General features: G+C 46.6%; 1 protein-coding gene across 1 annotated transcript in view; it reads right to left on the reverse strand.

The window, feature by feature from the left end:
- Trap1 (TNF receptor associated protein 1) overlaps positions 1-26,063 on the reverse strand; it is a 36,905-nt gene that overhangs the window by 8,507 nt on the left and 2,335 nt on the right. Inside the window, exons 2-12 of the mRNA XM_028760910.1 lie at positions 19,157-19,321; positions 18,528-18,610; positions 15,987-16,127; positions 13,382-13,453; positions 11,598-11,758; positions 7,236-7,345; positions 6,697-6,770; positions 5,876-6,031; positions 4,599-4,719; positions 3,825-3,894; positions 711-858 (exon numbers count right to left, since the gene is read on the reverse strand). Of these exons, the coding sequence (XP_028616743.1) occupies positions 711-858; positions 3,825-3,894; positions 4,599-4,719; positions 5,876-6,031; positions 6,697-6,770; positions 7,236-7,345; positions 11,598-11,758; positions 13,382-13,453; positions 15,987-16,127; positions 18,528-18,610; positions 19,157-19,321 (1,301 nt within the window). The remainder of the gene's footprint in view (positions 1-710; positions 859-3,824; positions 3,895-4,598; positions 4,720-5,875; positions 6,032-6,696; positions 6,771-7,235; positions 7,346-11,597; positions 11,759-13,381; positions 13,454-15,986; positions 16,128-18,527; positions 18,611-19,156; positions 19,322-26,063) is intronic.

Below are 26,063 nucleotides of genomic sequence, written 5' to 3' on the forward strand. Positions count from 1 at the left end.
GGGGATGGTGCTGCATCACAGCAAAGGAAAACGTAACTAAGGCAGTAGTTGGACCCCACCCTCACCCCTGCCTTCCTGTTCTTTCCTTAAACCCAAAACACTTCTCTTCCTTCCAGCTGCTGGGGACAGAGTGTCAAGAGACAAGAGTCCTGGCCTTTCAGCTAAGGGTACAATGCCTGTGGGACAGGGTACGTGATGGCTGATTTTGACCACCTGACTGGATGGAGAAGCACCTAGGAGACACAAAGCACACCTCTGCGTGGGCCTGGGAGGATGCTCCAAGCTCCTCCCCTGCATCAATGGATTCCAGCAGTTTGTGCAGATCTAAGCACTCTGTTCTGTTAGTTTCCCCAATGACGAAGTACCTGAGAAAGTCAACCTGAGGGAGCCACAGCTGACTGAGGAGGGGCACTCGGACAGTTAACTGAGAAGCACTCAGTTGTATTCGCTCACATCACACCTGACTGACACCTCTGTAACCGAAGCACAAACTGCGGCCTTGAAGCGTTGTCAGGTGTTCTGTCAGTGACTGGAGCCTGGCTAACACAGGTAAGGACACATGCAGACCTGCTGTGTCTACCAGGACAGACCAAGGAGCCCAGTGTTCCCACTGCTGTCCATGTGACTTGTCACCATATCCAGGACAGCCTCTACCAGCTTCCTCTGCAGCAACAGGGCTGAGGTTGACAGGGGGAGCAAGACCAACCTACCTTGATGTCCTGCTCTGCAGTGGTCACAATGCCCTCCCTCATGAACAAGCCATAATCTTCAAAAAACTTTGCGTATTTTTCAGCATCTTTTTTACTTTGGTCAGTGAAGAACTTGATCAATCGCTGTTGTAGAACATCCCGAAGTTTCCTATAGAAGACAAGTCACTCACTGTGAACAGAGCTTTCTGTCAAGTACCAGGGCCATGGGGGCAAGAGAAATGCATACGCATCAGAAACTGAAGGCACAGGTAGGCACGCCTGGAGTCAAAGGGCAGCTATAGAACAAAAGGAGCGCTGTGCTGCCCCCTATGGGAAGCTCACTAGGACACCCTGTAGGATGGTAGTGGTACAAACTGACAACCCCTCAGGACAATCAGCAGTGGACATCTCGAGGTGTCTACTCTGAGTACCAGTAGGGATCAAATATGAGAAATAAGGAGAGAGCCTTACACTGAAGCACGTGACAAAATCACTACGAACAGGCTCCGAGTGAAAGCAGATCACACTGGAGCCAACCAGAAATGCTATCTAAGAGTCCTAGAGCTAGGAGGAAAGGCCTGCTCTAAACAACCAAACCAAACCCAGGAAAGCCCCAGTGGGGATAAGTTACAGCACAGCATGTACACATGGAAAGACTGTACCTATGTTACAGAGCTTCTTGTCTGTAGGTCAGTGTATGCGTTACACACTGTATGGCCTGGGACATACTGAGCATATTACAGGGACACTGTGTAACTTGGCAAAATGTGACTCTGTAATCAGGACATTTTTACTGCATCATCTGTAAAGGCAATCAGGATCAAGTGCACAGAAGTGGCTTTAGTAAAAGTCGGTCTTAGATAGGTTTTCTATTGCCATGAATCCCAGTGCCTGGTGTGCCTGGGCCAGCACAGGGGGCACAGTAAGGCTTGTTGAAGGGACAGGATTCAGTGCAAATGCGGTTTCAAACCAGAATAATATGACAATACAAAATATACTGACAGAATGGATTGCTCCCTGACTAAAATGGGTAATCAGTACATTTTTAAAATACTACTGAATACCACAGAAAAGGGTTGCCTAGCATGTATGAATCTCTGAGTTCAATCTAACTCAGAGATAAAAATCCATGAATAAGATACTGAAAATTTGCCGAAGACCACATCCACACTCTTCTAAGCAAAGCAGCACTGGAGTTGGGAAGGCAGCTTAGGGGTAGTGTGCTTGCCTGGCAATAACCAGTAAAAACAAACAAAAACAGAAGAAGAAAAACCAAGAAACCAACAATGTGCGTGTACTAGCAAACATACCTCCTCTGTACATGATCCATATTGAGAGAGCAAGAGTCACCGAATGGAGAGAAGCCTTAACGTCTTCCCTTTACCAAAGTGTTAAAGTGAGCATCCCCACCAAGGACAAGTCAACCCCTGCCACACCCACAGGGCAACCTCTTGTGTTCTTTCCTGGGAGCATCAACCATTTCTAAGGACAGGGCCACTCTACAGAGTGACTGGTCTGATTGCCAAGGGAATCCCTCTGGGAAAGGAAGGTGAGCTGAGATATCTCCTCATGACATTGTCACCAGGAGCAAAGGACAAACTGGTTGGCAACCATGCAGTGAATGAACTGAACTGGACAACAGATAGCTCCCACTGTGGTGACTACATTTCCTCTCCAGGAGAGAGGGTCCCTTGAGATTGCATCAATTCTCCAGCCACAGCTACACAACCTCAGAAATGCTGACGTATAAGATGTGGGATGTTGTCTGGAGTGGACCTGGTGCAGCTGCCTGAGCTGCCATGCTCCTGTAAGGGACCCCCAACTTTCTTGACGGTCTTTATTCTCTGTCAGCTCTCTCTCTACCCCACTATGTTATCTCACCCAGGAGACACACAACATCACAAAAACCTGGATGCTCACAACTGAGGGGATAAAAGCTGTAGACCCAGTGGGGCTTAAGGACAGACAGTGGCAATGATACAGCAAGGCCCACTGCTGGTTCTAAGGTTCTACTGGGCAGAAAGAAATCTTTGTAGGTTGGTGACACCCCAACACACAGAGAAGAAAATGGCACCAGGAAGACAATGATGCCTCAGAAGGCCTAGAGCAGACCTCTCCCGACGTGGGAAATCTCCGGTTCTCTCAACATTCTGAACAAAGCAGCTTCTTCTAAGGGTGAGCTTAGACTGATCACAGGCAGGAAGGAAGTGCTGGTTCTACACTTCTCTCTGCCACTCAGGCACCAAGGGACAGAGTGCCTCAGGGCCTAACACAGCTCTGGGCAGACGTGAATACGACTGCTCAGTCAGACTGGGGCACTGAAGCACAGCTAACTCAGCTCGAGGAATCTAAGAGCTGTGTCTCCACAGGCCTGACCTCCTAGCTTCAGAGAGCAAGCCAGACCCAGGTCAGCTATATTCTTGGTTCTGGGGTGACCTTGCCTCATCCAGCTCTGAAACATGGTGCCTAGAATCTCTAACTGTAGCCAGACCCAGGCTAGGTGTCAGAGACAAGCCATCTCCCAACACTGTAATTCTTCAAAATGCTACATTAGTGGGGAGCAAGGCAGCTCCCAAGACATTCAGAACCCACACCTACACATGTACAACCCACCTTCACCACCAGCAATGGAAAAGCACCACCACAGAGCCTGGAGCTGTCCTGCAGCACTGGCAAGCATTCTCCATGTGGGGTTAGCAACATCAGAGTGGGCTGAGGAAGAGGACCACATTCTCTCTTCATGTACTGTAATTTGTATTTAATGGGAAAAGTAACTTCTATTCCACCCAAGAGTCTGGATAGATGAACAACTATGCAGTTGTTACAAGTGCTTCCCAAAACTTTACTTGAAGCCGAGGCACCCGACAGTGCAGGCCTAGGGCTGGTCCCAGCCTAGTGCCACCATTTCTAGGTTCAACCCCAGCAGTCGCCCAGCCAAACTCAAATTCTTCCCAACTACAGAATGAGTAGCTCAACAGTAAAGCTCAGGTCAGAACACCTAGAAGGTTATGCAGGGATCCTGCCCTCGGGCTCTCTTCACCCTCTCGTCTTGGCTTCTGAAAAGCACACCTGGGGCAGAATCAAGTCAAGGACAGCCCTCACAAGAATGCCCTGCCAGTCACTGTCTGGGCTTACCGGATGAGCGCGCTCTCCTGCAGGAGCTCTCGGCTGAGGTTCAGGGGGATGTCCTCACTGTCCACCACACCTGAGAAGACAGGAACATTAGAACCCTTGTACCAATGGGACCTTGACCATTACCTGAGGCCTTCATATTCAGAACCGGCTTTTTCTCACTGCCTGGCCTCATGTAAGCCATGGGTGGTAAAGGAGGAGCAGGAAGGGCAGGAGAGCGCTGCTCCTCAGTCCTGCTCAGAGGCAGTCAGCAGTACAGCAGTCCCAGGGTGAAAACCCTCTCAGCGCAGGAATGGCACACACCAAACACATCCCAGCATTCAACTCCAAAGTACTAACTAAGCTACTATGTAATCTCAGAACTCAGAGACTAAGGCCCGGGCTGTGTACAAGACCCTGTCTCAAAAGAAAAAGAAAAAATTCTAACTATATCATGGATAGCACTGGTCTTTGTGCTATGAAAGTAAATGCTGAACTCTTTACTGAACTATAATCTCAGGTCCAGCATAATTCATGCATAAATCTGATATTTAGGCCAAATTTCTAAACATGAAAGAACACCACCCCTCTGCTTCCTCGATCAGCCAGGAATATAGCTGCTGTTTCCCAGAGGCACTGAGCTCTTCCCTGCCTGCCTCATGCTGCGTTCTGCTGGGTGAGGATGGCTTGGAACACAGCAGAGGCAATGCAGTGGGCAGCACAAGGACACATGACCATGACACTTGGGAACACTGGGTCACTGCCCACAGCACAGAGCCTGGGTGTCAGGAACAGTACCTCGAACGAAGCGCAACCACTTGGGCAGGATATCCGCAGCCTTCGTCTGGATGAGGACCTTGCGGCTATACAGCGCCACGCTGGAGCCCAGCTCCCTGCTCACGTCAAACATGGATGGTTTCTGGGAGAAAGGAAAGTTATGATCAGGTGGTAGCAGCTGAGCCCACCAGATAAGGAAAGGAAGGAAAGACTGAGGACAGCACCTCCCTGGGGCATGGTGAGAAGAATGGACACAACCCCTCCTGTGTTGGCTTTGCTGGAACCCACGAGTGCTCTGGACTGAATGGGGCAGCCTCCCCAAGCCGTACCCAACAGGGGACATTGAACAAGTCTTATATGGCCCCCAAACAGAGTTACAACTTACTAGAAGTCAGAACCAGCAAACCATGGCCTCCGGGCCAAAGTCAGCATAGGTTTCCCTACCACTATTGCAAGATGGAGCCTGCATTTATTGACTGATTGATTGTACACGAGTGCTCCATTTGCATGTACACCTGCATGCCACAAGAGGGCATCAGATCCCATTACAGGTGGTTGTGAGCCACCATGTGATTTCCAGGGACTGACCTTAGGACCTCTGGAAGAAGAGACAGTGCTCTTAACCACTAAGCCATCTTTCCAGTCCTGGATGTTATATATTTTTTAAAATGGTTGTGGGGGAAATCAAACAGGAATATCTCCTGACAGAGGAAGACATACAATTCGGGCTCTGGCATTGAAGGTTCCATGGACCCATGAGGCTTTCTCACCACTGCAGCAGAGTCGGCAGTTCTCCTCACATGGAGTTTGCAAAGCCCAAACCCTGCTCTTAGAAAACACCCACTCTGCCTCAGAACTGGCTGCAGTTGCAGTGTAGGCTGATCTAGGAAGTCCCTGTGAGCTGAGACCCAGCATCTCTGCTGATCCATGGGTAACAAGGGTCTTACCCAAAATCTTAACTCATGGTTACGGAGGGCCAAGGCCCACCCAGCCCTTTTTGAGAACAATATAAACTGAGTGCTACCAGGGTCCACTGAAGTGAGGCAGGGGAGTAGACCTTGACTAGGCTTCTGTAGTATGTACTTGGCAGAACTGTTGTTGCTGCTGCAAGAGAGGAAAGCAGAGGGGAAGTGGGAGTAACTGTAGACCGCAGAAGCCTTAGCCCGGCATCACAGCGGCAAATATACACTGGCAAGTCTGTGCAGCTCTTCTGAGGGAACCCCTGGGTGTGGGTACTGTGAGTTACCCCTAACCTTTGGCTTGCCCAGAGCTACGCAGTGACCAGCCCAGCACCTCACCATCTCTGGTACATAGAAGATGCTACGTATGTTGAGTGGTGCGTCCGTCTTGTAGTGCAAAGTGAATCGGGGCTTATCATAAGCCTGAGCGATGTAACGGTAGAATTCCTCATGCTGAAATTCACTGATGTCCTTTGGGTCCATCATCCAGATGGCCTGGAAATTTATATCAAAGGGGAGGTGTCACGTTAAAAACATGTTTCTCAATGACTGCACAGGACCCAGACTCATGGACAGACGGCAGGGACTAGGAAGCCCCTGTATTGATAGCTTCAACACTTCAACATTGTTGCAGGTTGAAGGTGACACAAGGGAGAGATGCAAAGGCTCTGAAGCAAGAGCCCCTCTCTGCGACAGCAGGTTGGGAAGGACTAACCAGGGGACCACACAAAGTATACTTAACAGAGATAATGACGCTATCCAATAGGCAAATCTGTGATCTATCCATGAAATAAAATACTAAAGGAACAAAAAGGAACATGGCTATGCCTGATACAATGTAACTCCCAAATCAGGTAAAGCTACAGACAGAGAAAGTTGGTTGTAGCTGTAAGATCTGGAAATGAAAACTGTTAGTGGGGCTAGGCCTGCTCCTCAGGATGCTGCAAGTGTTCTAAAACCAGCAGTGGAGATATACTTGGCTACACAACAACTGCCACTCACTAAGTTGGGGAGAGGGGAGCATACTTGTGATATGTAATGTATACTTCAAGGAAAACTGCCTGCACCCCGTAACTCTCATCTCTCCTGTGATTCTAAGCAAGGTTGCCCCCCACCCCCCAATTCTTGAGGTTTTTACAACCGGCAGCCCAGGGCCTCACCTGCAAAGTGTTAATCCGCCTTCCATTAAGGTACAAGGGGAAGCTGACAAAGTTACTGTACTTTGTTACCACATCTGGAGGAGAAAGAAACACAGTGAAGACCCACAGCCTGCCAGGAAGGGCTTGCCTGTTCTGTGCTAGGGAGGTCGACACTCAGGCCACCACCGCCATGGGAATGTTACACCACCTTGTGGCAGAGGAGCTGTGCTCTCAAAAGCTTTCAGAGTGACAGCCAGAGGGAGCAAAACAATTGCTGGAAGCATTTACCTTCCCCAACTCCCAGAAAACCTAGGTTTAGAAGGTCTGCCCAGCAGGTGCCAGAGTCCCAAGTCCTCATGGCATGACAGACTGACTTTCAACCCCAGCAGGCTCACAACACAAGGGCTACATAGCCCTGCCATCAGGACTCCTGAAGCAGGGCTGGTGGGAATTTGTTTTCACAGCTATGGTAGCTGAGTGGGAGGCTGAGTCTTCTCCTGACCCTATGTGCTGTGCCCCTCATCCAGGCGTGCCTGCTTTGCAGGCCTGGCTGTCCTCACCTTGCACCCGGGACTCGCTGGCGAAATCTTTGCAGTCTGCCTTGAGGTGGATGATTATTTTGGTCCCAGGTCTAACTCCTGAAGCTTCAGCAATCTCAAACACTCCAGAACTAAAACATGAAGGAGAGTACAGCTAGTCCCACAGCTTGCTGCAGCCCAAGCCCTGTGTGGCCCGCTCAACCACTTCTGTGGGGTTTTCCCAAGAGAAGCCCACCTGACTCCTCCTGCCTCAGCACCCTGAGATTAGAGGGATTAGAGGCCCGTGCCACCCTATCCAGTTCTGTAGCTCCCGACTGTGGCAGAATCCCTTATGCACTGGATAGGCATGAGGGTCAAGGACACCCACAAAGTGCTGTCTTCAGTCACCCCATCACCCTCTATGAGAACTTTCTGAGCATGTGACTGGAAAGCAGGCCTAGCCCAGCTCCGCATCAGTACAGGATGCTGGGGAGAGGGCTGATTCCATGTGGTTCACAATGGGTAATGACAAGGGGACCCCCAAGCTGAGCAGAAATGATGTCAGAAACGCGTGGAGATAGAGGGGCTGTCCCTGTTCTGCCCCCAACCCTGCTCTGCTGGCACTGTGCAGTGCCCACATCAACAGCTCTCAGGGAATTTGCTAAAATACAGAAGAAGGGTGTGTACAACTAGCTTCCTGGCCTGGGAGTGTGCAGACCTCTGCAGGAGGCCCTTACTCTACTTGTCGCTAAGACTTTGCTACTTGGTTCTTACACAATTATCCATATGACCCAGAAAGACTTATGTTTTCTCTCATTTGTGGATATTAGCTTTGAGTCTTCCAATGTGTGTGCATTCTAGATTACCCACAGAGGTCAGGAAACCAGTAAGGAGCCTTGGTCAGGGTGAACTTCAAAGGAGGGGAGAGAGCACAGTGGAATAAAGAGTTAAATGGGGATAGGGATGGAATGGTAGGGCAGAGGAGGGGGTTCAAGGAGGAGTAGCTAACTCTAAGGACATTTCCAAAAAGTCATGGAAATCTACTACTGCAGACACTTCCTAAAACATACATACACATATATAAATGCAGTTAGCCTATGATGGGCAGCATCCTGCTTGAGTCACAGGATAACACAAAGCCCAGTGCCAGGAATAAGTTACTTCTTCTAAAGTTGTTAGCTAGTGAGGTCCCATAGACCCCTCAAACATTAGAGATTACTGCCATTGCTCTTGGTTACCCTTCAGAAGTCCACGGGAAGATCTTACTGCTGAAGACACACTACGCTGAGTAAAGGACACGGGGAAATCAAGCTGGGCTCATTTGGAAGCTTCATGCCTTGCTGGCTTTCACTGTGATGGAAGGGGTTGAACACATGCCCAAGGAAAAAGAAATTACTACTTAACCAGCTGTGAAACCTGCAAACTACAACGACCACCTTGCCAAAACATGTCTGCTGCCTCACAAAGGTGTCACAAATGTCATGGAGTAACCAACTATCTGATTAGACTTAAGACCTGTTCCACAAGCTGACACCCTTACCTGGCACAATTACCAGCCCCAGGAACCTGTGGGCAGACAGAACATAGGCCCTAGGGAAGAAGCTATTACAAATTCTTTGCTAACTGGACACAGTATTAGACTGACTTCTAACAATTCAGTGACAGCCACAGATTAGTGCATCTGCCACCCTTCATCAAGATGCTTTGTCTCCAGTGTGTGGTGGTTTGGATGAGCCTGGCCCCACAGGCGCATATTGGAACACTTGGTTCCCAGTTGGCAGAAATGTTTGGGCAAGATTAGGACATTTGGTATTGTTGGAGGAGTGTCACTGAGGGCAGACTTGGAGATTTCAAAAGACGTGCACTGTTCCCAGCATGCACCCTCTGCCTCCTGCTTTTGGAACGATGCGAGCTCTCAGGAATTCCTGCCACCATGCCTTTGCTCCGCTATCAATGACTATCTCTCTCTGAAACCATCAGCCCAATTAAATACATTCTTTTATACATTGTCTTGGTTGTGGTGTTTGTCACAGCAATAAAAAGGTACTAAGACACAGAGGATGGCAATTAACAGAGACCCATGAAGTGCAAAGAATGAGGGACTGTGGAGTGTGCAGCCACAAATGGGAGGTCTGTACCACACCCCTTCCCAAGCTCCCGGATCGATATAAAGATGGAATGGAAAGGTTGGCAGAGCCAGCGGCAGAGGATGACCACAAGGAGAGTTTTTTCTGTATGCAGCAGGTCAGTTACACAGAAGAACTCACAGGAGATACACGGCTTGCACAAGACCCATCGTTCAAGCCAGATGGAGTCCCAGCATGGAGCCGGGAGGTGGGCACAGTAGCTAAGGAGATATTTGCAAATTGAGAACTGTTTAGAAAGAGAAAATCACTTTTCAAGTCACCTGGCTGTTTGGTCACTCTCCCATGAAGGGCATATGGCCAAGAATAGATAAGCAGCACAGGTTGAACTGGATGTGTTTTTTAAAAATGAGGACGCAAAGTTGAAAGGATGGGGAAGGGGAATGGGTGGGGGAGGTGTGGAGGAATGTGGTCAAAATACATTGTATGAAATTCTCAAAAAACTAAAGAATTGAGAATATCAGAAATCAAGTTGGGGAAAAAAGGAAAAGTTTGGCTGAGGCCCCATTCTCTTCAAATGCAGTCTAAATTTATCTTACCTTATTCCCCTGTCAGGTATCACCCCAAAGTGTGGGAGGAGAGCACCATCTGATATCATGCAGCCAAGAGGGTGACAAGGTCAGCCCTGTCTTGGGAAAGGCCCCACACAGACTTGCCTGCAGTGAGAATTTTGGTTTCTTTAAAAAAACCCAGTCATATTATGGTGTAGGAGGAGCTAAGGTGGGAGGAGTTAGGAGAGGAAGAGGAAGGAGAGGAGGAAAAGGAAGAGGAAGAGCTAGGAGATGGGAGAGAATGAGAGAGAATGAGAGAGAAAGAGAGAGAGAGAGAGAGAGAGAGAGAGAGAGAGAGAGAGAGAGAGAGAGGGGAGATGGAGGCGGATGTTCACGTGTCTGTAGCAGTCATAGGTAGTTGGTATATCTAGGTTGGGTATTGGGTTACACTTCTGATTGTATGGGTATCTTGTTACTGATCATTACCAAATATATAGCCTTTGATTAATCTTTAAGCATTAGAGTCTCATCTTTCTACTGGGCCCACGAGGATGGCGGGATGGTCTAGGTAATGCCCAGCCTTGCAGAGACAGCGTGGGAGATTGAGCCATCTCCCATGCTGACATCTCGTGGGTGGCGGGGCTGGTGTTTCTAGTTGGTCATTTCTAGCTGCAGCATGCATGTGGCCTCTAGCCAAGAAACAGGAGGCTGGGCTAGGCAGAGCCTCTGCAGCTTAGACAGTCGGCTTGAGCCAGAGGCTGTTTTAAATAATTACCACAGCATTATGCAAATGTTTTTGTTTTAATCCCAGGTGTGGGATATGGAGCTGCTTCAGTTTGTCCACAGCAATTAACTATGATTGGCTTGTGCTCTAGGAGGGGTGTGGTTTTTGCCAGCTGCAAACAGTTTAATTCTATGGACTCTGAAGAGAGAAATAGTGACAGAGCCCTGAGACAGCTAAAAGGTGCAAAGAAGAAAGAAGGCAGCTGCTACTGGTCCCTGTTGCTGCACTTGCTATTGCTGGACTGCTGGGTATTTTGACAATGACAACTGAACTTGTCCCTAGGAACTCAAGGCCCCTAATCAGCAGGAACTGGCCTAAAGAAGTCTATGTCTCCACCTCCCCTGTAACCTTCTTTCTCTCCTACCTGGTGTTAGGGGTTGGAAGGGTGGTAGAGGTATGAGAACCCAATTAATAGTTAACAAACACACCAACACTGGCCCACACTTAGCTGGGTATGTCACTGCTGTGTCAAGGTTAGTCAGGAAGAAAAAGGGGGTTTCTACAGAACCAATCCCAGAGAAGGCTAGCTTCAGGCAAGGGCAACAGAGAAAGCCCTGTTCTTTCACTGCACTACCAAGAGGCTGACCCAAATAGTACAGCACCACAGAGCCAGTACAATGACCCATGCCCAAGGCCATCAGGGTTCCCAAAGCCGAAGAGTCAGGCTTTACATAAACAGCCCACAAAATGTACAAATGCATTTTAAGGAACTCCTAAGTCTTGGATGCAACGGTGCATGGCTGAGATCCCAACACTCAGATGCTGAGGCAGGAGGATTATTGTGGGTTCAAGGCTAATCTTAGCTACACAGGGCATTTTGGAATAACCTGTGTTAAATATAAAGACCCTGTCTCAACACTTCTAAGTCAACTCTACAAACACATGATAATGTCTAGTTTGCATGCCAGATGACACTAGCCCCTGAATGCCATGAGGGAAAGGGACATTGACAAGGGACAACTCGGGTGGGTCTCTTCTTACTTACCCATCTGAAAGCCACTGGTAACCTGGGCTCTCTGGGGCTGCTGAGCGAGAATAGACTTCAACTTTATCAGCCACCATGAAGGCTGAATAGAAACCCACTCCAAACTGCCCAATGATCTTGCTGCTGGTCTCTGCCTGGTTCTGCAGTGCTTCCAGGAAGGCCTGTGGTAGCAAAGACTGGTAGCAGAGGGTGGCCTACCCCACCTGTGTTGTGCTGGGCAGGGTCCTCTATCATATCTCAAGAGTGCAGTTAGCAAGTACATGAATCCTTCTCTACCACCCTAAATTCTCATAAAGGACTAAGTTAACAGAAGCTGGAACAAGATACTCAAAGCCATGCAGCTGGGTCCAGGCAGAAATAGGGCTATATCCTATGTACACTGCTCATTGCCAACAACTTCAGGTCATACCAGATAGAAAAAGAGCCAACTTGACCTTGTGAGTCAGAGGCCCAGTGGGGCTGTTATAATTGTCCTGTGTGTCATGTGTCCTAGGCTCAAAACCTTGCGGGAAACAGTACAAACCTGGCACCACTGTCCCAGGACCAGGATACAAGGTCCATGGATGCTAAGGAACTTGTCTAAGAGCAGTGTTTCTGTATAATCTACACTCCCCACCCCCATACTGAAAACCATTTCTACTTACAGTACCCAGAGTATAAACAGTCAGAGTGTACTGTTTAAAGAGTGTGTCCAGGCCGGGCAGTGTTGGTGCACGCCTTTAATCCCAGCACTTGGGAGGCAGAGGCAGGAGGATTTCTGAGTTTGAGGCCAGCCTGGTCTACAGAGTGCATTCCAGGACAGCAAGGGCTAAACAGAGATACCCTGTCTCGAAAAATCAAAAAAAAAAAAAAAAAAAAAAAGTGTGTCCAGGACAGACACTTTAAAAAAATACTTTCATTTGCGGTCCCACAGACATAGAGGATGAACACATGCTTCTGTAAAACACCCCAGTGCTTAATTAGCCACTCTCACATTGTCACTGTCCACTGCTCTGGCAGCTGTCCAGAACATCCTGCAAACATCTGTCTTCAGCATACATGCAACATGGCAGCTTCCAGCACATTTGGACATCTGGCTAGTGTGGTCAATGAGCTGACTTTACATCTCATTTTAATTCATTTAAATGCAGCATGTGTAGCTCACAGCTGGTCTCTGAGACAGGACAGACTACCTTACACAAAAACTCAACAAGGAACTTCATGGGTAGAAGTCACACAGTACAGAAAAATTTTAAAGTAGAATTCCTGTGAGACACTTGGGCTTATCAAAGGCACCATTTACATAAACAGAAACAAATGGAAAAAGCACACAGGAAGCAGGAGGCGGTGCAGACCTCTGGCCTCTGCCTTAGGCCACAATGGACCCTGCCAATGGATCCCAAGACAGGCATCTTGTCTTCCCAGAATATATTCTATTACACTGACAATAAATGACCCCTAAGAGCTGGCTGTCCTGAAAACCACTGCACCTGTAGGCAGAGTGGCTCAAGATTATTCTTAAAAGCAATGCTGCTTGGGAGAAGTGGCCGCCTCTGTTGAGTGTGCATGGGTGGATCAGGCCTTGTAGCTGAGGCGATGGCTAGGGGCTAACTTGAAGGCACGTGTCGGCAAATGGAATGGGTCCTTCTGGACTTGGACAGGCAGGCTTCAACATGTCCATTCACTACACTACAGCTCTGAGCAAAGTGATTGCCACCTCTGTTTAGCATGAGACTGCTAACAGACACCTCTCTATGGCCCCACATCGCCTATCCTAAAGGGGAGGGGTGCTAGGCTGTACCTACCTTTGACCCCGATCTGGCGATTGTGCCAAGGTTAGACACCAGCTCCTCCTGTGTCATCCCAATGCCAGTGTCCTAAAGAAAGAGATATTGTCACACACAGATCCTGTGTAGCTAGGCCAAATCACATGGACAAGAGCAGGAATCCCAATGACCTTCATCTGTGATCCTGGCTAGGTGGGCTCAGGAAGCACACCACAAGCTCATCGGAGAGTCCAGTCCTGTCACTCCCACAGCACCAGACCCTGAAGTGGTTGGTTGGAGGACTCATCACTGAAAATACTTCAGGGCTAGAGTACAGTTCAGCTTATCTGTGGGGGTCCTGGGTTCCATCCTCAGCACCGAACCATAAAACCAACCAATCCCAGAAAGAAGGTGCTGAGTCAGCAAGTTGATAGGTGACCATGCAACACTTATGAGTACATCCTGGCCACATGCCTGCCTGGCTCTGATCCATCCTCTGGTGGCTCTTCTATTCAGAACCATGAAGGCAGTGATCACAACTGTTGGGTCCTGCACAAGGTGACAGCTCTCGGGGGCAGGTCAGACAATCCTGAGGCAGGAAGGCCGTGCTGCAGCCCCCTGGCCAGTGCATTCACTCCTGGAGCAGCTGCAGCTCTTCTGTGGGGCCACATGTCCTCTCTCCCGCAGCAGGCCTCCGCTCTGAGAGCTGCACCATGGCTCTTCTGCTGGCTCCTACTCCCCAAGGAATGGTGATAGGAAACGGGCTTTCGAAGGGGAGAGGCGCTCATGGGAACTCTCCCCTCGTGTATGCAATCAGTGGCCATTAAAAAAAAAAAAAAAGGAAAAGGCCTGTGGGTCAGGTATGGTGTGGGAGGGTGTGGCAGAAGGATTGAGGCATGTTTGAGGTCAGCTTGTGCTACACTTTGAGTTCCAGGCCAGCCCCGGCTACAGAAGTTATAAAATGCTTGCCTGACATGCTCAAGGCCTAGGTTCCATTCCTGGGAACACACAAACATAAACCAAGCTTGAACTCCAAAAACAGGTCTGAGGAACCTACTCACATATATCTTACTTAGGGTTACCATTGCTCTGACGAAACACCATGACCAAAGCAACTTGGAGAGGAAAGGGTTTATTTCACGGTTCCATCTAACAGTTCATTGTCAACAGCTCTGAGGGGAGGCAAGAGCTGATGAAGAGGCAATGGAAGGGTTGCTCATCATGGCTTGCTCAGCCTGCTTTTTTATAGAATCCTGGACACCCTGCCCAGTGGTTGCCTCACCCACAGTGGGCTGGGCCCAGCCTCATCAACTGCTAATGAAGAAAACGCCTTACAGCTGGAGCTTATGGAACATTTTTCTCAATTTAGTTTCCCTCCTTTCAGATGACTCTAGCTTGTGTCAAGTCGATATGTAGCCCAGGCTGTACTAAAACTCACTATGTAGTCCAGGTTGTCCTTGAATTTGTGATTCTCCTTAGTTTCTCCAGTGTTTATATAAAATATATAAATAAAAAACTATTATAGGTGTATACCATCTCAACCAGACACACTAGAACTTTCTATACATCCCTTAAAAACTTAATGTTAGAGGATATAGAGGAGAACATGGACTTTCTGCTTTTAACTTACTTTGCTTCCTTCCCAGATTGATCTATCCATAGAGTTACCACACTCTAATTAAAATGTCCAAAGGTTAGCCGGGCGGTGGTGGCGCACGCCTTTAATCCCAGCACTTGGGAGCCAGAGGCAGGTGGATTTCTGAGTTCGAGAGTTCGAGGCTAGCCTGGTCTACAGAGTGAGTTCCAGGACAGCCAGGGCTACACAGAGAAACCCTATCTCGAAAAACCAAACCAGAAAAAAAAAAAAAAGTCCAAAGGCTTCATATGACCTGACAAACTGACAGAAAGAGAACCTGGGATACTTTTTAAAAGAACTAGCTGGAGAAAGTACACTGGCTTACTTGAGACTGTTTATAAAGCTGCACCAGCAAAGACAGCATGCTCTGGGCACCCAAGGGCAGGGATGCAGCTGACAGAACCTGAAGGGTCCATGCAGGCAGCAGCTACTGCATTTCTGACTACAGTTCCAAGATGATGCAATAGATTCTTAAGACATCACACCACATACACAATTCACTTGAAAGTATCATGGGTATTAATGGAAGAGCTAAAGTAGCATCTGAATGCGCACACACACACACACACACACACACACACACAGAGGCACATGTGCGCCCACATAAATAAAAAATAAATGCATCTTTTAAAAACAGAGAAATGATAAACTTGACTTCCTTAAAATTTAAAAGTTGAACCAAGGGTAGATCCAACTCAGTGACAGAGAACCTGTTTAGCACATAGCAGCCCTGGGTTAAATCCCAAGGACCTCCACATTTCTCACTCTTCAGAGACCACTGAGGTAATACAAAGGCAAGCCACAGCCTTTTGAGTAACTTTAAATTTCCCTCTCTTCTGCCTGGGACGCTAAGGTCCTAAAGTGGGTTAGTGCACCTGGGTATTCAGAACAGGAAGGAAATGGTCAGCCATCACTGGAGCCCAGCCATAACTACAACACAGTCCTTCCATGTCTAGTCACCCCAGCTGTTTCTTGACAAAGAGCTGGGTACTGTCAGGACAGAAGTACCTGGATGGTGATGGTGCCCTTCTCGGCATCTGTCTGAAGGTGAATCTCCATTTCTGGCAGCACCTGGCCTTCACATACCAGCTTGTGCCGCAGTTTCTCTAAGGCATCACTGGCGTTGGAGATGAGTTCTCGTATGAACACCTAGGGAACAGGAGCAAGAGGCAGGGAGATGAACGGCACCGACTGGGGCCCGGCTGCTGAGGTTGTCATGGTGGCAGCTCCCACGGCGGGGGCATCTCCTCAGCACATGCTTTGTAGCAAACCTTTCCTTTCAGGATGTTCGGTGAAGCCTGATGTTAAATGTGAGCTGAGACTTTAAGAAACCCGTGAAAGAGTTGGGCAGAGGTGGCGCACACCTTTAAGCCCACTGTTCAGGAAAGAGAGGCAGGGAGACCTCTGAGTTTGAGGTCAGCCTGGTCTATAGATTTGACAGGACAGTCTATAGGACAGTCCAGGACAGCCAGGGCTACACAGGGAAACCCTATCTGGAAATAAATAATAAATAAATAAATAAATAAATAAATAAAATAAACTTGTGATAGGCCTTTTATTAATTGACTTGCACAGGATGGTAAATGTTCCCCAAATATCTGTCTCTCCTACTCTGTGAAGAAAGAGACACTGGTAAGCCAGGGCCAGGAGCAGAGAGAGGCTGATAATCCCAGCTACTGAGGAGGCTGAGGCAGAGGACTGTGAATTCAATTCGTGAATTCAAGGAAGCCTTGGTAAATTTAGTGTGACCCTGTCCAAAAAGAAAAAAAAGGGGGGGTGAGTAGGTGGTGTGGAGGTGGGAACAGAGGCAGAACAATGGGCTAATGGACACAAGGGCATGATTCAATCCCTACCACCACAAACACAAATCAACTGCTTCATTTCATCTAGTAGGGATCAAACACTAAAGCCTTGATCTTCCATAGAAATGGACGTCAGAGGCCAGGAAATCCCTGCATGGTCTGAAAGCATCTTAATTCTACACAGAACTCAAGAAAGGAAGTGGGTAACACGAGACTAAGAAAAGCATTTCCTGAGATCATTGACTTCTGTAGGATGGGTGCTAGTCTACTTCAGAACCTTGGCTATTACTGAGCTTGGTGTGAGCAGCAGTCAGTCTTCCTTCCTTCCTTCTCACATCTCAGCCTCCTGACTGCGAGTTTAAGGTGTACAACACCCCCTGCTGGTAGCATTCCTCTTGACTTTTTCCCAAGCCTTGCCATTCCTATAAGGATTTTGCTATTGTTGTCACTGTTGTTTTTGAGATGAAAATCTCACTGTATATCCCAGGCTGCCTTTGTTGTCCCAGTTCTAAGATTATGTGCACATTTCTCAGCACCCAAAAATGAATGTTAATCTCCTCAAAAATAACGTCTAAGAATTAGATGCAGGGACAAATGTCTGTAATGCTTGTGCTCAAGAGATGGATGTGGGGAAAGGGAAGGTTCAAGGATTAGAGAGCTGCCATCTTCCAGTAATTTCCCCAAATGGCAGACAAAAAGAAAGACATGAACAGCACCAAATATGCCTTTTGCAAACATGCATTGTTCTTCTGGCAACACACATGCAAGTCTACAAGAAGGGTGCTACTATAGACAACAGGAAATAAGCACTGGTCAAAAAGGAATGCCCTGTAAGTGTTGCTGTGGCCAACCTAGAAGTCTACAATCTCACCTAGTGCAACAAGTTAAATGCAAGATAGCTGCCGAGGGAACCATCGGACATACTGAGCATACTAAGCATTCTGAGAGCTGACACAGCTTCCTGAAATGAGTGAAGAAAAATGATCAGGAAAATAAGAAAGCCAAAGAGAAAGGCACCTATGTTGAACTGAAGTGCTGGCCTGCTGCACCACTTTGTAAGGACTAACAGGAGGAGCTCAACTGCCAGAGCCCATTCATTATGGATCTGTGGCTTAAAGTGCTAAAAGAAAGGAAAGCCCTAGAACGCAAGAGCGCTAAGTAGGTAAAGGTACTTCTGACAAGTCTGATGGCCTGAGTTCAATCCCAGGACTCACATGGTAGAAGGAGAGTCCACTGACCACTCCATGAGCACCCTTGAGCATGCACACAACACATACATAAATGTAAGAAAAAGCTTTAAGTGAAAAGTCATCCATGGCTACAAAGCAACATGAGACCCTATCTTGAAAAACAAACAAACAAACAAACAAACAAACCCAGAAAGGTTTTGTATTCCTCTCTGACCTGTACCACACAGGTTCAGGCCTGCAAACTCAGCTCAAGTAGACAAACACAAGAGCTTCAAAGTACATCAACAGGCCAGCTGAAACAGGTCAAAGTAGATATCTATGCCAGTATTGGGGAGATTTAAAATTATCAGCAAAATTAATCCCAGAGTTGATCTATAAAACCAAAACAGACACTGTAAAAACTCCTCTTATTAGTGGGTCCAGAGCAGGACTTGTCCTCACCGCAAGCCCTCTTACAGCGAGCAGAGGACTTGGACTTCTTGGCACTTTCCCAGGATGGGATGGGAGCAGCCTTATCAGACCCACCTGGCCTGGGGAGCAACGCGCTTGCATCCTACCTCTTTTTCAGAGTACAGGGAGCGGGCTACAATGTCCAAAAGTTTCTTTGTCTCGGCCTGGAACTCATGTTTGGAGACAGAACCTGGTAATGAATCAGAGACACAATCAGTAAAATTGCATTTCCATTTTTGTGGAAGAACATGCTACCACATACCTTTAGGAATGTTTAAGGCTCTGACTTTTAAACCCAGAGAAATGACTAAGAGAAGTGGACATTTAAACAGTCTCTCACAAACCAAAAGTCGTGCAGCAACTCTGTGGCCATAGAAAGCATGTGGGATAGCGCTGCAAGGCTCCAGCCAACTGTGGAGGCAGACCCCACAACGTGTGCCCTGGAGACTCAGGTTGGCATTAGCAGTGTACAGTGCATTCTTCAAAAGCTTATACTCTAATGAATTACTAGCTGACTGTAAGGAAGCCTCACTTCTTAGCATCAAAAGCTAGAAGTGCAGCCCCTAGGCCTAGAGATGGCCTTCCTGTCCCACATCAGCTTGGTCAGCATTCTCTTTTAGTGTACTACCATATCTGTCACGATCATCAGTTGGCAGCTTCTTGGGTGACTGTCAGAGGGGGCAAGCCACAGCAGGTAAAAGCCAGGGGTTGCAGATGAGCCGGTCTCCAGGCTTACCTTGCACAGCCTCAGTGTTGCTGATGATGGAGTGCAGGGCCTCCTCCTTCTTGTCCTCGGCTGCCTGTGTGCTGTATAACTGTCCTGGAGAGAGCCTTGAAGCCAGACTTTGTGTGGGGCCCCTACACTGGACTGTGGTCTTCTGCAGGTACAGAACTGGCTTTCCTGAAAAGACAATCATGAGAAACAGGTGACAATGTTTTAAGGCAGATGTCCTTCTCACTTACATTGTGTCTAGATGTCTGACAGAGACCACAGTGAATTTCCTTATGTCCAGCCCATGTTTGTGAGGATGAAGGCACAGCAGCTGTAGCAGGTAGTCTCGGTAGCCTTCCCTCATATACAGGGTGTCAAATAAATGTACTTTACCAAAAGGTACTTTACCTGATCTGTCTAGCCAGGAGGGGACTCAGAATTGCTTCTGTAACTTCCTGGCAAGCCTGGTGGGTCTTGAAACCTCTGGCACAGAACTTGGTGTCAGGTGTCTCTACTTGGTGGGGGATTGGCCTAAGTCTTCATTGCCACAAAAGCTCTACAGAGTCTGTACCTCAGCCAGAAGGGTGAACCTGACAAATACCATTCCTCAGAACCAAAGGATAGCAGGCAGGGCACTGGCGTTGCTTAGGAGGCCTTCAAAGAGCAAACATGTGGGTCCCCCAACAACTGGATTGAGCTCTATTGCCTGCCTTTGGATCCCTTACTGCTAGTTGGGCTGTTCTGTCTGGCCTCAGTGGGAGAGGATTCACTTAGTCCTGATGAGACTTGATGTGCTAGGGCAGGCTGGGTGGCAGGCCTCCCTTTCCCTGAGAAGGGGAGGGTGAACTGGTAGAATGGGGCTGGGAGGAGAGTGGAGCTATGATTGGGATGTAAAGTGAATAAATAAGTGGATGAAAAAAATAAAATAAGAGCTGGGCAGTGGTGGCGCACGCCTTTAATCCCAGCACTCGGGAGGCAGAGGCAGGCGGATTTCTGAGTTCAAGGCCAGCCTGGTCTACAGAGTGAGTTCCAGGACAGCCAGGACTACACAGGGAAACCCTGTCTCAAAAAACAAAACAAAACAAAAAAATAAATAATAAAATAAAATAAGAAGTCAACATTTCAGGGATACAGCCACTCCTCAAGAGGGTCTGTGTGAACTGGAAGGAAACACTCTCCTGCCAGCTATCACCCTTAACTTCTAATACATGTGAAAGAACAAAGAATATCCAGAAATGAGTAGATTTTAAAGACAAATATATCTGGGCGTGTGAGATTGCTCAGCAGGTAAAGATGGCTGCAGCCAAACCTGATGACCTGAGTTGAATCCCCAGAGCTCACACTATGGAAGAACTAACTCCTATGAGGTTGTCTTCTGACCTCCACACATGTGCCACGGCACATAGAAGCCCATATATACACACAAATATACATATAATTAATTTTTATTATTTTAAATAATGAGCATGCATGTCTGTGTGTGGGTCTCTTATAAACACCAGGGCCGGCAGAGTAACCAGAGTAACAATCTATGAGGTAAGAAGGCACTGGCTTCAACACAACTCAACAGCTGGTGTTTGCAAGCTTCTAGAGTCTGACATGGGGTAATTTACTCAAGGCATATTTAAGTAAGTATAATTTGGATAAAAGTTTCCTGGTAACACAATCCCCTGTGCACAATGAGGCATAATTACATCAAAATTCTTCTAAAAATACAAGTCATTTCTTCCACAAAGATAGGTTCTAGAGATAGGCTACCTGTTTAAGGACCTGGGGAGGGTCTGTTGTGGTCTAGGTCATACAGATAGTGTAGAGGTCACCAGGGCTATTAGCCACTTCTGGTCCTGGTTGTGGGAGCCTGGTATGGCCTGGCCCAATATAGATCAGCAGGTTATTAACCACTTTCATTTCCAGCCTCTTGGATGGAAAAACAGGTTATATAATTCTTCCATTGAAAAGATAACTACTTTTTAGAAAACTACTGTTTTCTCGAGTGCTATCTGTGAACACAAGGATTTCTGTGCTTCCAACATCTATGTAGGAGTTATATGCACACAGAGGTCAAGCTAAGGCATTTGATCCCACTGGAGTTGGAGTTACAATTAGGTGTACTAGGAACTAAGGTCCTGCGTAAGAGCAATGAGCATTTCTACCTGCTGAGGCAGCTCTAAATACACTTTGGTGTGTATCCTAGAGCTATGGACACGGTGAAGCGCAGCAGTCAGGGTGCCTCACACCTCCCTGGAAGATGACTGTAGTGACCTATGTGAACTTCACTCAGGAAGAGTGGGCTTAACTGGATCCTTCCAGAAGTCACTATGGAGATGTGATGCTGGAAATCTTTAAGACTGCCACTGCTATAGGCTACAAATGGGAAGACTACAAATATTGAAGAACATTGTCAAAGTTCCAGAAGACATGAAAGGCACATCATCTGTCACTCAGGATGCAAGCCATGTGAGCACAGGGATATGGAAACAGTATACCTCTCTCTCTACTACAACAGTTAGAAGACATACAGTTGTCCCTGCTGTCCTCGCCATGAGCACACTCGGTGAATGTGATATGAGTTTACAAGTAATTGGGTTTCCAGTGTGATTTTTAAAATGTTTTTGAAGATGATTGAAACGTGTAAGGGCTTTATCAAAAAATGTGATTTTTACTGCAGGTTACAAAGCTGACTTCTAAAAGGACTGCACATTTTGGCAAATCTATTCACCAGCTCAAGTTATCAAGGCTAAAACTGTCCTGGGTATAGACTGAAGTCAAGCATACTAATAATACACTGAATGAGCCTGGGTCCTCAAAGCTGGAGGCAGGAAAGGGACCAGCATCATTGCCCTTTAAGTTGAAGGTATCATGAGATCCCCTATTCATGTAGACCAGAAACAAAAGCCAATATAGAAGTGTGTGCACCTATGTTAGTGCACCCACCTCTGTATGTATTTTCTAACCTTGCCTGCATATATATATATATATATATATATATATATATATATATATATATTATATTATATTATATTATATGTATCAGTCCCAAGATGACTGATAACACCCTGGGCCTGACAGGCCCTTTCTCAAGAACACATTGGTCCAGGGCAAACTAGAATTACTCTGCATCCCCCAGTGAAGAAACAAGTGCTCTGTGGAGGGCAGAGGTGAACTTGGAGCTCTGGTGCCAGACAGTGCTGAAGGACTAAGAAAAGAAGGTATTTTTAGTAGAACCTGGGATGGTCTGAGCCAAAACCTTAGCAGTAACTGACTACAGACTTCAGTCTAGAATGTATTAATCCATACTTTAATGTACATGGGAGAAGGAAACTGCCATGGAATGATAAAGAATAAACAGACAAATCACGTTCAGATAGAAATTACTGACAGATGTCAGCAAACAACTATATGATACTATTGAATCCTAAAAAATAATTTGCTGATTTCAAAGAGAAAGTCAGTAATTTTACCATTGGGGAAAAGGCAGATCTCCTTTAATTAAGTGATTCCCACATCAGGAGAGACTGGCCAATGCCACGTGACACACCACCCTAAGAAAATGTTAACTAATCCCCAAACTGACAAAGACACGCTATAAGACCAATGGCTGAAACTCTTCCTGTCAGGAGTCATAATGGGACAAGCTAATTATTCGCAGATGATCATCCTGAAATGCTTGCCTTGATTACATAATCTGTGACAAAGTGAGCCCTCATCCAGCAAGGCTGTAAGGGACTTATTTTAGGAAAGATTCCTGCTGTTAATATGCTTTTCCTATTATTATTAAACATATGTAACAATCACTAAGCAATAGCACACCCCTTTGGAGCAGATCTCTGCAGATCCACAAAGATGTACTGTCTTGTAGTGATGCTATATAGACAAATAGATGACTTCTTAAGTCCTGATGATGATCCTATAAGAATTCCTAATATTATATCAATGATTATTAAGCTCTTTTATAGTGGGACTGTTATTAGGTCTCTTTCTGATAGTCAAAACTGCAATGAGAACTCTGAGTGTCATCAGTTAATTGCCCTTAGATAGTAACCAAACTTTCTCCTGCTCAGAGCACATTCCAAGAGGTCGTAAAACAATTAACCAAAGGTCACTAAAAGGGAACTCCTGATTTATTATAGGTACTAGGACAGAAGAGAAAATATTGCCTGGGTTTATCTATACAAAACTTCACTAATTTCTTATAGTTTTAAACCTTCAGTGAACCTGTGGAGCTAGACAGGTGATAGATGTTTAGCAAGATGATTGCTCCTAATGGATATGCATGTAAACATTCTCGATTGTAAACTTCTATTTCAATTTATGATTTGAGTTTTGGTGTGAACTTGTGATGAACTTTGTAACATGTAACCATGTACTCTGAAAGATGCATAAGTACTGAAGACAAAGACAAGGAGAGTAGTAGTCATGGTAGTGGTAGAACAGAGTAGTCGTAGATGTAGAGGTTTGTTAGGAGCCGTTCGTCCTTTCCTTTCCTTTTCCCCTGCTTAGAATTTTTTCACTTAAAATTTTTCCCTCATTAGAATTTTTTCCTTTTCCCCACTTAGGGCCTTACCATTTTTCCTCTTAGATAGCTTTCATAGGAAACTTTTTACACTTAGCAATAAACTCTATAATAACTTCTCTAAGTGTCTTTTTCTTCCTGCGATCTCAGACTAGCAGGCATAAGTTAGAGCCCAGCAGTTCCTGCTGAGATAGAACAAAGGCCACATTGCCTAATCCTCTGCTGTTAGACTACAGGTGTTAATCACCTAAGCCTTCAGTCTTTTATCCTCAGAAGAAATTTTCAGGACTTTTTAGAAGTTATCATCAGCATTCAGTACAGGTCAGAGAGCCAGAAAGTCCTGAGACCCTCAGACTTTAAAGCCATCACCTGAGTCCTATTCTGTGCCCCCTGCCACTACCCTCTCATGGCCGCGAGGCTCCCAGCACCCTCCTAAGTGTTTCAGTCCATCCATGACTGACTGAAGACTGACTAATGACAGAAGACAGAGGTGATACAATCAGGAATATAGAGAGTTCAAGGAACTGCCTGGACTAAATGAGACCCTGTCTCAAAAAACAAGATTGCTTACTGGGTAGTGTTTACCACAGGCCTGATGACCTGAGTTAGAGGTCTGCAACTCACAAAGTGTGAAAAAACTCATCTCTCAAAAGTCATCTTCTGACTTTTTTTTTTTTGAATGGTGCATGGCTGTAATACTAGCACTTGAAGAACTAAGGCAGAAAGACTCTAAGTTTCAGACCAGTCTGAACTATATTTGGGAGACAGTCTTTTTTTGTTGTTGTTGTTGTTGTTTTTGAGACAGGGTTTCTCTGTGTAGCCCTGGCTGTCCTGGAACTCACTCTGTAGACCAGGCTGGCCTCAAACTCAGAAATCCGCCTGCCTCTGCCTCCCAAGTTCTGGGATTAAAGGTGTGCGCCACCACCGCGCTGGGAGACAGTCTTAAAATAGAAAAACAACAACAACAATAACAACAACAACAAAAACCAAGCTCTCTATCTGCAAATTGTGGGTCAGATGTGAACTCTCAGCTCTGCTCGACACCATGGCTGCCTGTTACCATGCTCCTTATCATCAGCTATGGACTAACCACCTGTAACTGAGCCAAAAATTTGTCTATCATCTCTATGAAAGGAGCCAGGAGATTGACAGACTTCCTGCTGCTGGTGTGAGTGCCACGGTGATGGCCATGGTGAAGACAAACCAGAACTAAGAAAAATGTCTAGCCAGCAGTGGTAATTCAAAAGCAAAAGTCCTAACAGGGTAGAAAAGATGGGGTGTGCCTTTATTTTAAAGATAAAAGCAGAAGACACAGTAAACAATACAGATAAGATGAAAACTTCTGCCATTGCAGGCCCAGCTGCAAAGGAGTGTGCAGACTCGTGGGTGAGAATCACATCCAACACAGGCTGCATTGCATGATTCTCCAGTGTATCTGTAAAATATATTCATCAAAAAGTCTTTGCAAAGCCGGGTGGTGGCGCACTTCTTTAATCCCAGCACTTGAGAGGCAGAGGCAGGTGGAGCTCTGAGTTCAAGGCCAACCTGGTCTACAGAGTGAGTTCCAGGACATCCAGAGCTACACAGAAAAACCCTGTCTAAAAAACCAAACCAAACCAAACCAAACCAAACCAAACCAAACCAAACCAAACCAAAAAGTCTTTAAAAAAAGGGGGGATTGGGGTGAGGATAAAACCAGATACCAGATTTGATTCCTGGTTAGGTTAACTTTTTATAATGACTTAAAGAATAAACCAACAATTTGATATATGTGCCTGAATCAGACACTAAACACACTATCTGCACAGTATCGGTCTCCATATTTCCCCCACACCCTAAATGAAAAGCCACAAAACCTTCAAAGGCAGGCCACAGTCTCCTACTGTTAAAGTGCTGAGTGGTTTGGGGCTTACACAGTAGCACTGATAATGTGACTGTGATATTGCAGACATGCACGTGTATACACACACACACACACCCTAGCTGTAACCACACCCCTTTCCACATGTACTGTTAAGAGCTGGCTCAGGGCCTCCTGTGCTGTCCTCGCAGCGCCCCCCCAACCCCCAGCCACTATTCACAGTAACCTCTCCCTGCTATGTCTTCACCGCTCACTCTCTTCTTTATACTGCTCATTCCAGTGCTGCTTTGGGGCATTCCTTCTATTAACTTGTTAAGAAGTAATTTATCTCACTAAATTACAACAGAGACAAGCTTTTCATCTCCTGGCATCAAATTCTCATAAGCCAAAGCATCTATTACAAAAGCAGATTTTTCTCCAGCCTGAGACTGGTCCAGAGGAGTTGGGCTCTCTGCAGAGGCTTTTTAGCCAAGCTTTCCAAGAGGAGGAAACATCACCTGGACACAGGAACCACTCAAGTGAGCAAGGAGTGAAAACACATGAGCTGTGGACTTCAA

The sequence above is a fragment of the Grammomys surdaster genome, unplaced genomic scaffold (genome assembly GCF_004785775.1).
Source record: "Grammomys surdaster isolate TR1022 unplaced genomic scaffold, NIH_TR_1.0 126612, whole genome shotgun sequence".
NCBI lineage: Eukaryota > Metazoa > Chordata > Mammalia > Rodentia > Muridae > Grammomys > Grammomys surdaster.